Raw genomic sequence first — 18,948 nt, 5'->3', positions numbered from 1 at the left:
TTAAATAACTTCATTTATACGACTGTATATGTATTGCATTGGACAAGCTTATGGTACATCATATACCATATATGTATGATTGTTACATCGTAAATATGCCACGAAAGTGTTCTTACGACCAAACAGTTTTTGTTATGTGAGTGGAAAATTAACTTTAGCGTCGTAATTTCACGTCATTATTTGAACAGTGCTATTTAGACTATTTTGGATTTCTTTTGAGGAATTAAGATTAATCTTAGATTCCATATAAATGTTGTATAATGTATGTGACACTGCTATTAGGTTGAACCAAACAAGAACCCAGTCATATTCCACTTGCATCGGCAAATTATATATAAAGCAATAATTTCTCTAAATGTAGCTGATGCTTGTACTTTTTAAAGAAATATATATTTTTTGATATCACAAGTGACCCAAGTACATTAAAAATTTGATATGAGTTTTCATATGAAAAAAAAAATTAAAAATTTTGTTGACCTTATTATTCGACAAAAGTTAACCAGAGGGAATGAAACCTTTCTGTTCGGAATATCATCAACAATTTTGGACACCAGACCATATTATTATAAGGTCAAATTCTCCACTTTCCTATATTTACAGTATCTCGGGGCTAGAAAATCCGATTTCGATAAATTTTTAGTGACGAATTGATATACTGTAGTATTTTTAGTAAAACGGATAAAAACAGAACAGGTTTCTTGAAAAGAGTAAAAATAAGGAGCAATATAATAGGTTTCGAACCACTGAACGACAGGCTATATAAACTGCGTTTTAAAGGGCTTTTTAACAGCCTAAAATGCAGTTGTTTTAGCTTATGTGTCAGAGCTCGTATTGTCGTGTTGAACAGTGATCCGTCTTCGGCGATTTGTTTTCCTGATTTCTTGAGAAACAACTGATTGTGTACCAACACCAAAAAACAAAAATTTGCTGGGAAGTGGCTTTAAAGGGCAATCACCAGACAGTGGTAAGACAGCACCACAGAAAACTTCATCGTTGCCGTTTAAATAATGCATTGTTTTGGGCCTTGCTTCCACAATATTTGTGAGCCATTTTGCACTCATTTTAATTTATAACTGAATTTTTCATCAACACTGTAAACAAATTGGATTATCTGTTGTGATATGAAAATGCATTTCTGGTTTCATATGGTCCGTCCTAAAAGAACCGCCCCGTTCAGTAGCAACAATCAGTATAATATAATATAATACATATATATTATGTATACGAAAATTACTATACCCTTGCAGTAGCTCCAAGTATGTGTTGTTATCATTATAATTTTTAATAAAATATTCAAATGATTCTTACATACATTTTTTTTACTTTTCATATTGATGAATTGTATTGACTTGTAATGTAAAGAAATATAAAGTACCCTATATATGTCCCCTGGTTTTAGGGTACCTCCCCACCAATTTTCAACCAAATCGGTTCAGCCTTTCTTGAGTTATATGTTAAATAGTGTAAGATAGATAGATAGATAATAGATTTTTCCATACTTATACTCGCAGATATGTACATTCATACAATACAAATTCATGCGCATATACCTTGATGCTTGATGCTCTAAACAGAAAGACAGCTCGACAGCGAATTTTTTAGTCGGCAAATGCCGTCTTGAAGCCAGCTTCTTGAACTGACGCCAGCGACATATGAAAGAGCTGATGTACACAATTTCGTTGTTGCCGTACGAAAACCTTTCACTTCAGTGAAATTTAAATATTTTGTTCAAAGTAAATTTCTTTGTGCAAAAATATTACAAATATATACCAGAGCTATTTTATACTTCTATAGATAAAATAACTTTCGACTTCTTAGAGCTTTGAATAATTTTACATTTCACATATTAGTGACAGTTATTTATAAATAGGTAGACTATTTTTAATAGTTGCATTTTAGTTTTGATCTTTTACATTATGAATTGTAACTAAAAAGCTAGATGTATGCAAATTTAGCAATACCAACATTGCTCAAATAGAAACAAAAAGAGAACAGCTGATGTTGCCACTACGAACATAAATTTTGAAAATTTTCATTTGATACAGGCGGTAAGTACGAAAGGGCGGCACGTCGGTCACTAACTGAAGCAAAATTCGGTGCGGACGGAGGTCCATATTTTACATATGAAATTAAACTAATAGCAATGAAAGACGAGCCAAATTAATGCGCCTTAGGAAATACGAATGCGAATTGAAATTTTATGGTGACAGACGGCAGCTTTGTGCATTTAGACAGCTGATTGAAAAATCTGTTTACTCATTAAAACAACTAAAATCAAAATGGATAAAAGAAAATTGTTATTGGCAATTTTGTTATTTCTAGAAAACCAATATAAAATTATTGCAAAAATTTGTATATTATTAAATACATTAATAGGTAATGAAACTCAATTAAAGCCATACTTGATAGTAACGCAACCATACGAGCAGGGTTTGCAATCGCTCAGGCACACGAACGAAAGATTTGGAAATTGGTAAGTGAATAGGTATTTTTATTTGGAATTATAATCATAAATTGTGTATTATAAGAACTGAGGTGGTATATTTTGGAAGCACGATGTCCCTGCAATGAATGAAGCAAGGTTTAAAGAAAGCCTTATTGATGGAAGGGCCTTCAAAAAAGTTTGCCAGAAAGTAAAATATATTGAAAAATTGGATAGCAACATGAGGCGCTGTATCCGAACTGAAAAAATAGTAGCTACAGCACTCTTCTCATTGTGTTCGTCAGCGGAGTACAGGACTGTTGCTAGTTTGTTTGGCGTGCGGCGCTGCACAGTTGGCGAAATTGTCATTTATTTTCGTCATAGAATATGCGATAGTTTAGTTAGATTGCATCCCCACATCCGAAAAAATTGGAAAGAATCGTTGGTGGGTTCAAACTCATGGTGTCCTCACAATGCTTTGGTTGTGTAGATGTTCATCGAAGTTCAGCCCACAAAAGAGGATACAATAAATTACTACAACAAGAAAATGGTATTCCGTCATTTAATCGCAAACTGCCATCACAGGTAAATTTGTGACTACATTGATTCTCATACACATGACACATGTGTTTACATTTTTTATTACATGCAGATCAAAGTTTACGTAGACTTATAAACATTGGATCCACAGAAATAAATAATTACTCTTATATATTTGAGCGGAGTTTGCTTAAGAATTTCCATGAACGCGCTGGTATTTTTGTACAAAATAGCAAAGCACATTATCTTATTGGCGACTCCGCTTTTCGCTTACACACCACATGATGAAACCGTATGCTTGTGTGGCTAACCAATCGGCTGTTGAAAAGCTTTCCATTTCGATGGGCTGTCCCCCGAGGGCCGAACTTTTTTCTTTTATTCTATGCAATTTCACAAAAGTTAGTAATGTAGATGCATACTATATATACCTATGTATATCTTTGTGTCATGTTTCTTATCTTTACATGCACTTCCTTTGGTGTCAATTGATTAGCCAGTTGCACAGATATATTTGCATAAATATGCAAATTACGCTTAGCGTGGCGCAAATCTTACAGCACATTTTCGTCGCTGGTCGTCCTAAAATATAAAATTTTCTTTTTGTCAATAGATTTGGACATAATTTAATGAGCAAAATAAAAGCTGCTTACCTCTGACGCTATCCTTAAATCATATGTTTATGTTTTTGTACCTTTATTTAAATTTGGTCAATTCAGCTAAATGTAAGAAAATTTTGTGCATTGATATGACACTGATAATGCAAATCAAACCCGCTAATGCAAATCAGCCCTGCGTCTGTCAATGCTATAATTCTTACTCGATAAAATGTCATATATGTTAGTCCCTTTTTCAAATCTCTCTCACTCAACCTGAAATAATATTAATTTTGATACATTCAGTTGCACGTGCATATATTCAGTCCGGCATAGACCCGCTGATTTGCTTTGTCACACTGTAAGCGCACTAACACAATGTCATTTTGTGAGAGTCGTTTGGTTGTGGTCGTGCTCATTTCTGGTAATAACTATATTTAATGCACTTCAAGCGATGCCGGCATTATCACCAACAAATCTTCACTTCTTATCATTTTGACCGTTAGCAGTAATTACATAAGCACGAGCAAACACAAGATGTAAACTCACAACTTTATAAAGTTTTCAAAAATTACTTATTCGAACATAATTTCTTTATTTTTTCGAAGATCCCACTTTGGCCTCTTATAGAATCTGTAATATAAACTTGATATAAAAATGGCGCATCGCCATTTATATATATAATATTAAAGGAAAACGGATATGATGCCCATATTTACTGTGAAAGTGAAATTTTTATCAATAGTAATTGTATTCCTCCATTTGTCGCATGGAGCATTACAGCTCTCTATACTCGTATGTAAGTACATTTGTTTGTAAGCATCACCATATCCGTATTTACAAACATACCTCGCGACGATGACAAAGAGTTGAAATCAAATTTTAATATTGATGCTGAAGTCAAAGCGAAACGTATGAAAAGCGCCGACAACTTGACGATAATCACAAAGGCATCAATATTTATATTTCCGATCAATTATGCTTGAAAAGAAAAATAATGCGAAAAACAAATATTTGCCTGTGGCTCGAACACGAGCATCGTTCGAACCAGGAATATGTGTTTACCACTCTTATTATATTAGGCGTTATAATTTTTTTTCTTTAATTGTTATGTCATAATTTCTAGAAGAAGATATTAATTCCAATAGAAACATCAATATTCTCATACCTCAGCAAAATTGACTATAAATGGTTTTAATTTATTTCCTTTGTTGGTGATGCGTTTGCGTTTATGAATGACAATGTTTTTAAAGTTTTTTACTATGAATATTATTTTTGTTGTCAACATGTCGTTTTTTCGGAAGGTTAATCGAAACGAAAAATACGAGGAATGTACAATTACCTACCTCTACCTTTATTCGTATGTAAATATATAAATTTAAATGTACATATTGTACGTAGGTTGCCTTTTATATTTCGGGATTTGTCAACTATAGTGCAGCAATCTGGCAACTCACAACTTTATCGTAAAGTCTGACACTTTTGATGTTATACCTACTCAGAACGTTTTGACATACAAGCCCTATTTGTGTTGTTTACAGTTCATATGATAAATATTCATCTCATCCCAAAAATGGAATTAAGTCGCGAACATTTTTACGCGATTATTTTTTACAACTTTTGACGTGGATTAACTTAGCAACAGTGCATTGATGAATTCAATTTTTGACGATGAAGCTCCATCAAGAACCAGTGTTATCGTTGGTATGGTAAGTTCAATCAAGGTCGTAGATTACTCCAAGACAAATTTCGTGAAGGTCGTCCAAAATCATATTGATGCTGTGAGCAAACTGATATTGCAAGATCGTCATGTGACCTATCGTGAGATAGAGATAACTATAGGTAATAGTGAAACCAGCATACAGTCAATATTGCATGAACATTTTACTGAAAAAAAATTTGTTCATAGTGGATCCCACACAGTTTGTCAATCGCTCAAAGGCTCGTGTCAATTGCCGAATCCAACAAAAGTTCTTCGCGGACGAAGCACTTTCAAGCAAATGGTTGCTTGTTTATGCACTTTATGTGCAAAAATTGTATTTCGATGACGTCATTAGCTCTCGATTTACATACTGTAAAGTGAAAGAATCAGATGGAATAAAAAAATGGTAATGGCATGTTATTTTGTTTGGAAGGTATATCCTTAGGCTTTCACCTCTTCCATATCTGAACCCCTTACAAAACATATACTCACACACACCCTTGTATATGTAAACACATGCTTGTCAGACAAATTTTGAATCGCACATCAAAAATTGTCAAACGTAAACATGGCGTCACGGTATTCCTAAGAGCCGGAAAATATGAATTAATTATAATAAACTTTCCAAAATTAACTAAAATGTAGAGGCCATTGATTATACGCGAATTAAAATTTTTTTCACAAAACCTGAAAAAACATAAATAGCAAACTCGTGTTTTCTCGAAAACACTTCTTTTGAAAAAGGATTTCAGTATTGCCCCTGCCATTCAATTAGCTGTAACCGAGGTGCTGAAAAACATTCCTATAAGAGATATAAAAAAAACCTATACATGCGGTGGTTGACGTTTCAAATTTTGTAGAGTCTAATATAACCTGTTTTTAAAAAATAATAACTTTCAAGGATAATATAACTTGCATTTTATTTTATATCCAAAAAGTTCGTTTATTTTTAGGACACACCTGCACTACACTCACCCAAAACTTTAAGCTCTGTCACTATCGTATGTTTTCTGAAATATTACAAAAATAATTAAATTGAAATGAACGTTTAAAACCCAAATTTTTATATTTCTTGTTCCTTTTTAATATCCGTAGAGGTGGAGTAAAATAATTTTTTTTCTTCCTTATTAAAAACATATTTTACGATTATATGCTATTGTAACCAACGTCACATCAGCTCAAAAGTGTCAAAGCCTTAGGAACCATATATTTATATGACATAACGCTGGTACATTCGTTCCTGAGCTTTTATTGCATTCTAATAACATATGATTTTTTTCCACAAATGTGGCAAATGCGAAAGATTGTGCATAAATATACGTAAGTATGTGTATTCAAATATGCGTATGATATTGCAAAATAATTAATGTATACACAAATCTACATACATATTTGCGTACAAATATAAGTATGTCAGCCAATAGAAAAAAAAAACAAACATTGTTGTACAAAAACAACAATTCTCTTAAATAGCATGAGCAGCATCAGAAATCAAAATGGCAGCCAAATCCTAAATTTGTTGTAAATCATAACACAACAACATTTTCATTAATGAACGCTGGCGCACATGCAATAAGCTAAGTCGCTTCATTCATAAAATCAAACGTCTTACACATCTCCCCTAGCATGCGTTTGCCTACAAGCGTCTTCTCGCGACGATGGCAAAAGCTAGAAATCATAAGTTGAACAACTTTTTGATGTTCCCTCTAGAAGGGAAAAGTGACAACCCAGAAATCTGATCAGCATGCTAGCACACTTGAGTGGGCCAAAAGGGTGCTGAGCGACGCGAATGACGGGAAAGTGGGGCCGAGCGAGCCCCACACCTCGACGAAGAGACAGAGGTCACAGGAGGGGGAATTCTTCTTCGTCAAGAAACCTTGGGTCGGAGCCGCACCGATGTTTAGCGAAATCGCTAAACTCGCCACCTCAATAGAGATCGGGGTTTACGACAGCAGCAGGGAAGATGGAGCCATCTCCTATGATGAGTGGAAGCGGGTAGCGGTTGCTATATCCGCTATGTTTATGAAGGTTATGAAGGTGGTCAGGGAAAGCCCGGGACCACCTCCAAGATGTGAAAGTTCTGGGTGGAACCTCGGCATACAAAAACTTATTAGGTGTGCCGAAAAACGGACGGCATTCCTTTATAAGGAGGCGGTAGCCAGGCTGGGGGAAGTTTGGAAGGAAGCAAGGCTCGAGGAAGTGGCCAAATCGGATCTCCCGATGCAACCTCGTGCTCGTGTCCCAACCGAAATTTAAGAGATATTGCGGAACTGCAATCCATTTCTTCCCAACAAAGACTAAGGGGTGGTTAGGCTGGAGAGGACCGAGGAAACATATCGGCAAGCGTTGATACTCCTAAACAAGGAGTTCCTCACTCTTCTCAGCATTACAAAGGGGGCCATAAGCTATGGCTTCGAGAGGGTCGTCCTTAGGATACTCCCAACTGAAGGCAGGGCGGATGGCCCGCTGTCTCCAGCTGAGATGGAAGAGAGTGGGAGAGCGACCCCTTTCGAAAATGGACATAATGTTGGATCCGTCTTCAGTCTCGAGCGCCTGTTCAAGGAGGCTGGGGTCGATAGTAAGGATGATGGTACGGAATTCGCACTGCTGGAGAGGAGTTTGGAGGATGAGGATCCTCCACAGGTAGAACCAGAGCCTGCTTGGAAATTGCTAACTTGATTTCGGAATGGAGGGCTCTAGACGACCATTCCTTCTCCGATCATAAATATATTGATTTCAGCTTGAACGCTTCGCGCTCGGAGCTCAAAACCTATAGAAATTTCAGGAATACCAACTGGGTCCTGTACTGCAGGAAGCTTGGATCAGCTCTTTCAACCGCACCCGACAGGGATTCGATCCTATCTGCGAATGCGGTCGATAAGCTCGTCGAGGCTTTCATCTCTGTTAGTAGAACTACTCTTGAAAGTTCCTTGTCCTCCGTAGAACTACTCTTGAAAGTTCCTTTTCCACCGAGAACCGAGAAAAGTAAAGGGAAATCCCCTTGGTGGACTTTGGAGCTAACGGGGATCAGATTTTCGAGCAGAAGACTTCTCAACAAAACCCGTAAAAGTGGCTTTAGTGACGACTGGGTGTTGTACAAGGCTGGACTGGCCATTTATAAGTTCGAGTTGAAGAAAGTCAAGAGAGCCTCGTGGAGAGCCTTCTGCGGTTCTGTAGAGGGCTGTCATGAGTCCTCACGGTTTCAACGCATTCTTGCAAAACAGCCTACTCCATTGGGGTATCTAAGAAATGTAGACAGTAGTTGGACAACGAGCTGCGAGAGTCGTTGAAACTACTCCTGGATGCTCATTTTCCGCTAAATCACTCTGCTGAATAAGGGCCACTGAGGGAGCTTCAGGAGGGCTTTGCAGCCTTCTTGGACCATCTGGACGATCGTCACCTTACCTGGGCGTTGAAATCCTTCAAACCCTTCAAGTCCCCGGGGCCTGATGGCATTATTCCGGCGCAACTACAGCGTACGGTCAAGATGTCATGCAGCTGGCTGGTCCCCATCTCTGCAATCAAAGCTAGTCAAGGAGTGTCTGTCCTCACTAGAAATAGCATCTGGCTACTTCAACATCAGGCTCGTTTGGGCACCTGGTCACAGCGGAATCGCTGGAACTGCAAAACCGATAAGCTAGCCGGGGGAAGCACCCTTGCCCCGCTCACATCGGAACGGGATGGAGTTGGATCTCTATTAATGTCTTGCGTTCTAGCTTTGGATCAATGGACGTCGCGTGCACTTAGCAGACGCTGGTCGACGAGCAATTCCTGTGCGACCGTGAGATCCTTCTGGCCAAGACTGGATCACAGGAGGTCGGGGAAACTTCTCGCTCTGAGCAAAGTGCATCTCGCCGCTATGGTAGGAGTTCTCACTGGACACTATCCAATGGGCACTCATGCGGTACGGCTTAGAGTACTACCCGATGCTAGTTGCCAAAGTTGAATGAAGGAGAGCGAGGTGGAAACATTACGACACTTTCTCCTCTACTGTCCGGCTTTCGTTAGGCTGAGATTGAAATATCTCGGTAATCACACTTTCGGCGAACCTGAATACTTAACCGAAATGGATATTGGTCGTCTTAACAAGTTTGTTATAGGCACAAAGCGTTTTGTCGACTTGTAAGGGTCTGTTCATCCAAATTCTAGGGTCTGTTGATCCAAATTTTAGGTATCTCAACGGACCGGCGTTTTAAGCTGTCCAAGTAAGTCCGCCTAACCTAACCTAACTGAGCGTATAATGTCTATGTGCTAAAGTTAAATTAATCTACGAATTAAACCGACTCCCATATACTACATATAAAGATTTTCATTTTATATATGTATAAAGAAACATTTTAATAAAAAAAAATAAAGTTGTGAACTCAATCAATAAAAATAAAAAAAAAAGTGTTTGTGAGTGGAAAATAAAATGTCTTTGGTGAGTGCTAACAAGGTGGCGCATAATTAAACATTGGTGCTTCGAGCCTTACGGAAAGGCATTATTACATATACAATACATAAACCTAAAATAAACAAAATCAAAAGTGTAAAGTGAAACAAACAAGTGCGGTACAAATAAATACACATACAAGTATATAAAGAAAAACTGCCGAAAATAAAATTATACATATATACAGGTCCGTAAAAATAAATACATATATACAAAAAGTACGGAAAAATAAATATACAAAAAAATATATAGACCTATATTCAATAAAACAAATCAAACGAGCGCGATTACTAAGCGCAATATACATACCAACATAATTAGATAATAACCGTGCGCGAAATCAAATTCAAAATACAAAACTCTAAGGAACATACCTACGGAACAAAACAACAACAAAGCAAGCTCGGACAAAGAGAGGAAGAAACGGATTTTTCTGCATTGGCACACCCACACGTATACACACATATAATATATATAAGACCCCCAAATGCCCTTGAGGCGGTACAAAGTGAGTATCGATTCCTTTTATTATTACTTATAATTTGTATTTATTTATTGGCATATATGTATGTTGAAAGTTGAAGTTCAACTTGTTGAAGCAAAAACTATAATAAAATCGGTTTATAATAGCAAAATATCGGAAAACTAATAGTTGCGGTACACAAGTAGGAATTATTAAATTTTTAAATTGAATTAAAATTTGTTTACAAAAAAAAACAAAAAAAAAGGGCACAAGAACAATCGGTTTAACAAACGAAAAACCAAAAACAAAAGTTTTGTCTGGTGGGAATAGCGCCTAATAAGTGGTACACACACAGCTGTACATATATTCAAAGTCTATATCGGCACTTTTCTGGCAATACCCCTTGTTCTTGTTAAAACACAAGCAAGCAGGATTCCAAACAAAACATTCAAGCAACATTATATAACGTGCACGCTTATGTACAAAAGTTAATAAGCTCATCAGGTAATATTATATTATATATAATATATATTTAACATACATACAAACGAGTACGTAACAATAAATTATAAAACACAAAGAGAAACAAAAAAAAGCGGAACTAAATAGAACCCGAGTGACCAAATGAGTTAAGATTCCCGCCCCGAAGAACTCAAACACACCACACACAATGCAACACTGGCACACCCACCACACCTGGAAACCGCAGAACACTCACACACCACACACAACTCACCATACAGCCGGACACATACACACACCGACTAGGATCTCTACACAACTTTTATTTATATAATAAAATAAATAAACGAGACTCTCGATAATAGCATGTTTTTGTGTCAAAAATAAGTTAAATCGGATCAAGACTTCCTATAGCCCTCATATACCTAATATAAAGATTGTTGAACTTCCGGCGAACACGAGTACCAGAACAAATCAGAATTGACGATAAACTGCCAGAAGCAACTCGACAGCGAATTCGTAGTTGCCAGAATGTTCTAGTAGCGAACTTTTGTTAAAAATTTACTATATAAGGGCTGCCGGATTGTGCAGCAGACACAGTTCTAATTAGAGTGTTGCCGTGTAAAGAGCAATTAAGCTATAAGCAATAAGTTGTGAACTCGAATATCGAGCAATAAGTGTTAAGTTGTTGGAATTGGAATTGGAAATAAAGATAAGTGTATAGCATTAAATTGGGACTTTAATTTAACAATCCAGTGATCGAGCTCAAGAGTGAGTTATAGTTAGACGATTTATCGAGAAATCCGTTACAATTGGTGTCAGAAGTGGGATTGTCAAATAAATTCCCAAAGAGATAATTATTTGAAAATGGCCAAGTTTAACGATCTGAAGATTCCACAACTGAAAAAGGGAGCAGGAACAACGTGGTTTGCCGACAAATGCTGAATTACAATCACGGTTGAGAGAGGCCATGGAGGCGGAAAACATTAATGTGGAGGAATATGTCTTTCACATGGAATTAGAGGAAGAGACAACAAAGATAGAAGAAAAGGAAGAGGCTCAATGCTCGTCAAAGATTGTGGACATAAACATGATTTTTGCTGCAATATCGCAGATGGGGAAAGAGATGTCAACGCAAATGTCTCAAATGTCAAAGCAAATGTCAACGCAAATGTTAACGCAAATGTCGACACAATTGAAAGAGCAGGATACACGTATGTCTCAAATGGAAACGCGATTGTCAACGCATTTGGAAGAGCAGTTCGCAGCGCAAGATGCACGAATATCAGCACAGGTGTCCTCACAGTTGAAAGAGCAGGATGCACGGATATCGCAGGTGACCTCACAAATAGCAGAAGTATCCTCACAGATTTCGGAAGAGGGAGATAAAATTAAAACTGAAATGGATGAATTAAAAGATCGTCTCCGCGAGCTACAATTAAATCGGCCAATTGTGTCAACAGCTTCTGAAAAAGTAAATGGCACTGTTCCGTTCCACGTTTTTAAGCTTCAATTTGAAAAGACGGCATCTTCAAATAATTGGAACGCTGAAGATAAAGTAGCTGCATTGTTCGTTGCATTAAAAGGATCTGCAGCGGAAATATTACAGACATGCATTTATTTATTACAGGGTGCATTAGAAAGACGGTATGGTAGTGAGGACAGGAAGCACATCTTTCAAATGGAGTTGCGAAATCGCCGCCAGAAGGCCAATGAGTCGTTGTAGGAGGTTAGCTCACTTAGCTTATGTTCATAAATCCATGGAATACATCGAGGACACGAAAATTCAGACTTTCGTCAATGGAATACGAGATAACACTATACGCTTCGCTGCATTAGCATGCTCACAAAGTAGAAATAGAGAACACACTTGGGTGAACCAATTACTTGAAAAAATTGACAACATGCAGAAAGCACTGGAAAAATCTACGGAAGCGCATAAGAAAAATGATGGTATGCTTAAATGCTTCAACTGCGGAAAAAGTTGCCATATTGCACGCAACTGTAACCAGCCCAATAATCCAGTTGGACGTAAACGCAAAGCTAAGGAAGATCAAGCAAATGTCAAATCAAACCAATTGTTAAACTAAAGCGAATAAGCAGGAATACGAGTAACGTTACCGTTAATTGATGTGTAGACGGTAAAAAGCGCATACTGACTGTGGATACAAGCGCATCACATTCCATAATTCAATCTGATCTGGTTGAGAAAGAAGTGAGACCGTTAGCTGGGGCAAAGTTGCGTACTGCAACTGGAGAAGATACCCTAGTTCTCGGAAAGGTAACGGGCGAGATCGTAATTGGAAGGGCAGCCGTGTTACACAATTTTATAGTGGCAGATATCGTTGACGAAGTCATAATTGGAGTAGACTTTCTAGCGAATCAAGGAATCAAAATTGACATGAAAAACAGGATTATGTCCTATAGAAATATGGAAGTGCCACTTATGTTCGGTTATGATAATAAGAACAATGTTAGACGAGTGATAACAACAGAGTGCCAGCAGATTCCAACAACATCAGAAGCAGTTATTTGGGCAGAAATAGATGGAGATTATGGGCCAAACAAGTGGAGGAGTGTTGAGCCCACAAAAGAATCTACACCAAACTCACTTATAGGCAAAACCCTGGCTATGACAAGGCAAGATAAACGTGTTCTAGTAAGAGTACTTAATGAGTGCAAGTTACCAATCAAACTCTCCAAAGGAGCTATATTAGGTCAAGAGATTGAAGCCGTGATAAATTGCGAAATACGTCTTGAGGAAGATTCCATGGACGAAAACGATATATCGAGTGAAATTACCGCATGGACTGAGGAACTAGAGGCAAACTATCAAGCTATGGCTAAACAACTTCACCTCAGATACTCATCCATATTTGACAAAATGATGCCAAACCAGGATGAACCAAAGGTGAGAAACATTTTATTAACATAGGTGATGTAAGACCAATCCACCAGGCTGATCGAAGCGTTTCACTAGGAAAACGTGAAGCTGTAAGCCAGACCATACGTGAAATGAGCGAAAGCATCGTAACCGAACCATCAGCGAGTCCATGGAGTGCACCTGTAGTACTTGTGAAGAAGAAAGATGGCAACATGAGGCTCGGTGTGGATTAGAGAACGTTAAATTATGTAATGAAGAGATATAGTTATTCACTACCTAGAATCGATGCCTTATTATCAGGCACTAAATGGTTCTCAACAAAAGTGATTACTGGCAAGTGGAGGTAAATCAACAATACAAAGAAACGGTAGCTTTCGGCGTTGAAGATGGTCTATGGCAATTTACCGTATGCCCTTTGGATTATGTAATACTCCTGTTACCTTTGAGAGACTTATAGTCCAGGTATTAGAACGATTGCACTGAAATACCTGTTTCGTATACCTCGACGATATCCTCGTGTTGGGTAAAAGCTTCGATGAACACCTTAAGAATTTGGCCGAGGTTTTCCAACGGATAGCTAGTGCTGGTCTAAAGCTGAGTCCGAAAAAGTGTTCCCTTTTCAAACAGGAAGTAAGCTACTTAGGACACAAAGTGACAACGGAGGGCATTTGCACAGCTAATGAAAAGATCGAGACAGTAAGAATTTGGCCCACTCCTAAAAATTTACATGAATTGCGGAGTTTCTTAGGACTATGTACTTATTATAGACGATTCGTTCCAAATTTTGCCAGCGTAGCTAGTAGCCTCCATGAACTCATTTCAAAGAACCGAGTTTTTGAATGGAATAAAAAACAGGAAGTGGCTTTCCAAACTCTGAAGAAACGGTTAAGTACTGCGCCAATGTTGGCATACCCGGTCCCAGGATCAATGTTTATTTTGGATACGGATGTTAGTGGATTTGCAGTAGGAGGCGTTCTATCACAAGCCATTGATGGGCATGAGAAAGTGGTTGCGATTTCGGGTGAGGACAGATCATGCAGCATTAAAATGGCTTCTACAATTCAGAAACCCAGAACGACAGTTAGCACGGTACATTGAGAGACTCCAAAGTTACGACTTTTCTGTAGAACGCGCAAAAGTAGCAGTCATGAAAATTCTGATGACATGTCCAGCCGTCCATGTAATTTGGAATGCAGACATTGCTCGAAAGCTGAGGCCAAAAAAGACATTATAGATGTCCGATTAATGACTATAACATCAGACTGGAATCCCGAGGAGCTACGGAAATGTCAGCAAGAGGATCCAGATTTGAAAAGTGTAATACACGGATTGGAGATGAATAAACGTCCAACGAGAGAAGAAATAGCTGCAGAAAGCCCAGTCGCAAAGGCTTATTGGGCACAATGGAATAGTTTAAAGTTAGTGTCTGGCTGCTTGCAACGCGTATGGGAAAGTGAAGATGGGCAAAGTTCACGAGCTCTGATGATTACTGCAAAAGTAAGAATTCCTAAAGTTCTCAACGAGCTGCACAACGGTCCAAGTGGAGGACACATGGGTATCAATAAAACATTGGAGAAATTAAAACAAAGATTTTATTGGGTTGGTTGTCGTCAATCAGTTACGGAGTGGATCGCCAATTGTGTCGAGTGCATTGTTGCTAAAGGGCCGCGGTCCAGAAGTCATGGTCAGATGAAGAAGTACTATTCAAGTGCGCCGTTTGAGCGAGTGGCCATGGATGTAGCTGGTCCATTTCCTATTAGTAAATTAGCAAACAGATATGTTTTTGTAGTCATGGACTATTTCAGCAAATGCCAGAGGTATACGCAATTCCTAACCAAGAGGCAGGAACAGTAGCGGATGTATTCATCAACAATTGGGTATCGAGATGTGGTGTTCCAATAGAATTACATTCTGACCAAGGAAGAAATTTTGAATCAGCTCTAATATAGGTGATATGCCAGAAGCTGGGTATCCGGAAAACCCGTACAACTGCACTCCATCCGCAGTCCGATGGCATAGTAGAACGATTCAATCGAACTTTGGAAGAACATTTGAGGAAAGATGTGGACAAGTATCAGAAAGATTGGGATACCCATATATTCTTGTTCCTGATGGCTTATCGGTCTGCTGTACATGAAACAACGGGGCAGACTCCAGCAAGGGTAATTTTTGGTAATGATCTTCGACTACCGATTGATTTAAAATTTGGAATAAACGCCAACAGAGAAAGGATTATTAAGGAATTCAATAGCATCCTAGAAGACAAGATGAGGGATATACATGCTATGGGGAGACAGCGCACCAAAATTATGAGCGATAAGATGAAAGCAAAATACGACAAGGCAATAAACTCTGAGGGTTTTATTGAAGGCGATTGGGTATTGTTATATAACCCACAACGATAGAAAGGGCTGTCTCCCAAATTACAGTGTAATTGGGAAGGACCATACCAGGTTATTAAACGACTCAATGATGTAGAGTATCGCACACAGACCATTGGAAGACCAAGGAATAAAATGAAGGTGGTTCATCTGGAACGGCTTGCAGCGTTTGGTACCGCAAATATGTCTAATCGGGGCGATCAGACTTAGGTAGAGGGCAGTGTGGCGAACACGAGTACCAGAACAAATCAGAATTGTCGATAAACTTCCAGAAGCAACTAGACAGCGAATTCGTAGTTGCCAGAATGTTCTAGTAGCGAACTTTTGTTAAAAATTTACTATATAAGGGCTGCCGGATTGTGCAGCAGACACAGTTCTAATTAGAGTGTTGCCGTGTAAAGAGGAATTAAGCTATAAGCAATAAGTTGTGAACTCGATTATCGAGCAATAAGTGTTAAGTTGTTGGAATTGGAAATAAAGATAAGTGTATAGCATTAAATTGGGACTTTAATTTAACAATCCAGTGATCGAGATATTCTAACCAGTTTTATGCCGAATATGTCGGTCAGTGAGTATTAACATTTGTTTTTATGTAAAATTTGCTTCAATATGTTTTCTTTAAGCTCGAGTATAGCTGAGCAATGTCAAAATTAATATCTGCCTTTATCCCCAATATATATACGATTTCCGTCTTTCCACCTGACTTTAAACGGTTCCGGTTAATCAAAAGGTGATATTTTAATGAATTAAAAGTTTTCTTAAAAATTATGTGGTTTGACGCTGAATTAGAATAAAAATAGTTTATACCTTGGTCTAAACCTCACATCTTCATATAATTAATTCTGTCTCTGGAGTTGACGTTTTCCACACAAGCTTATAATATAAAATTTAGCCACTTTGGTAGAATTAATATCACATTCATACTAATGCATATCTCACTTCAAGATGTTTTCTGTTTTGTTTTATACTCTTGCAACCTGTTGCTACAGAGAATAATAGTTTTGTTAACCTAACGGTTGTTTGTATCACCTAAAACTAATCGAGTTAGATGTAGGATTATATATATATAAATGATCCGGATGAAGAGACATTTAGATATCTTTATGAAACTTGGTACACAGATTTTTTGGTACCGAAAACGGTTGGTATTGCAGATGAGCGTAATCTGAACACTGCCACGCCCACAAAACGCCATTAATAAAAAACAAATAAATTGCCATAACTAAGCTCCACAATAAGATAAAATACTGTTTCTTGGTATGCAGGATCATATTACGGAGGGGCATCTTCAGTTAAAATTTTTTTTAAAAGTGGGCGTGGTCCTGTTCAAAACTACTAATAGCGCGACAAATCAAGCACAGCATAAATATTAAATTTTATCTCTGATTTAGTTGAAAATATTGGTCAATGTCTAAGATATATAATATAATAAAAATTCATATAATAAAAAAACTAAATGAAACTCCCGATAATAGTATGTCTTTGTATCAAAAATGGGTTGAATCGGATCAGTTCTTCCTTCAATATAAAATCTTCCCAACACCTGAAGTAATTTCTCGGGCTTTGATCCTTGCAAGTTGCGAGGTTACACCCGAACTTAGAATTTCCTTTCTTGTTTTATATAATTTTCAGTGCTGTATTCTTCCGCACACTTCAGCGCTTTATTTAGTTTACGTACTGCATCCTTCAATTGCAGCTGAGTAAAATGAGAGCTATTTGCTTACCATTCACGTCTAGCTCGTCTTTTTCCAGTTACAAGTTTTTCTATTTCAACATTAGTGATTCTTCTGAGACCAGGTGGCTTGTTAGTTTGGTTTGGTGTTCCTAAGACAGCTGATTAACCAGTTCGTTCTATCGGATGTTATATCCACTTGTGATGATACAACCAAGGGTTGTTCGCGTAGTTCTATTAACACAGAATAATGATCAGTCAGTACGTGTATCAACATTTATAAGCGATCTATCTATATTTTTAAATACAGCAAAATAAATTAAATCTGGTATTTTGTTTCGATCACTCGGAGAGAATTTTGGCTTACCAGAAGATATTATGTCAAGATTAATGCGCCTATTATAATACAGCTGTCTTCCTTACGGATTTATTAGACGTGAGCCCCAATACATATGCTTAGCATTGTAACCACCACCTGCTAGAAATCTATTTCCTAGTGAGCTAAAAAAGTCTTTAAATTTGCAATCTGTAATTTCAAAAGGAGGTGGGCAGTATAAAGCCATCAGGTTTAAGTCACTACTGCGATTTTATAAACGTATTGTTGTAGCTTTTAACTGATTCTAATCAAAATTGTGAGAGTAATTTGCCGCTGCTGCTTTTATTTACGGACGGCAGTGACAGTCACAAAGGAAGAAGGAAATGCTAGAAACTGTCACCGACGCAAAAGGGTAGACCGAATCAGCTGATACGACCTATATTTTAAGAGCGCAATGTTAATGAACTCATTTCTTCTTCAACAGACCGTACGGTAGGATATCTGTGAAATCTGAATTTTTCCCGTAGAAATGAGTCAGCTGATTGCTCTCAAGCAACGCAGGGTTGCCAGTCTCGACATTTTGTAGTAACTGAAAAAATATACTGGAATATATTTTAAATATTCTTAAACTAACTCAAAATCACGGTTGAATAAAATTATTTATAAATAGGTGTACCATTTTTAATAATTGGGTCTTAGTTTTAAGCTTTTACATTATGAAAAATAAAACTAAAAAACAAAATGTGTGGAATATCATGTATAAAAATTAAGGAATGGCAACATTGGTAAAATTAAAACAAAATGGAACAACTAATTTAACAGGCATAACTTCTGGCAAATTTTGTATGATACGTCGTGACTGATCCCAGCATTAAACGAGCACTTACGATCTTGATTTTATAATTTCAATCCTATTGTAACGGATTTCTCGATAAATCGTCTACCTGTAACTCACTCTTGAGTTCGATCACTGGATTGTTAAATAAAAGTCCCAATTTAATGGCTACACACTTATCTTTATTTCTAATTCCAACAACTTAACACTTAATACTCGTTATTCGAGCTTACAACTTCTGGCTTA

The 18,948-nt window shown here is 37.5% G+C and overlaps 2 protein-coding genes and 1 non-coding gene across 3 annotated transcripts in view; all 3 read left to right on the top strand.

The window, feature by feature from the left end:
• The first annotated feature begins 1,934 nt into the window (after window positions 1–1,934).
• LOC118683577 (uncharacterized) lies at window positions 1,935–3,424 on the top strand. The gene is made up of 2 exons (XR_011395946.1): window positions 1,935–2,473; window positions 2,529–3,424. It is a non-coding gene; the product is annotated as an uncharacterized protein (transcript).
• The window catches only part of LOC138855669 (uncharacterized), a 29,423-nt gene continuing 13,387 nt past the window's right edge, over window positions 2,913–18,948 (top strand). Inside the window, exon 1 of the mRNA XM_070108135.1 lies at window positions 2,913–3,007. The gene's annotated coding sequence lies outside the window, so the exon portion shown is untranslated. The remainder of the gene's footprint in view (window positions 3,008–18,948) is intronic.
• Window positions 13,046–13,731, top strand: LOC138857043 (uncharacterized). Its single transcript, XM_070108457.1, has 2 exons — window positions 13,046–13,525; window positions 13,573–13,731. The coding sequence occupies exons 1-2, from the start codon at window positions 13,046–13,048 to the stop codon at window positions 13,729–13,731; spliced, it is 639 nt and encodes a 212-aa protein (XP_069964558.1).

Source organism: Bactrocera oleae, chromosome 4, assembly GCF_042242935.1.
Source record: "Bactrocera oleae isolate idBacOlea1 chromosome 4, idBacOlea1, whole genome shotgun sequence".
In the NCBI taxonomy this organism is placed as follows: Eukaryota; Metazoa; Arthropoda; class Insecta; order Diptera; family Tephritidae; genus Bactrocera; species Bactrocera oleae.
Note: the sequence above shows the minus strand (reverse complement) of the source record. Positions and strands in the feature narration are given on the sequence as shown.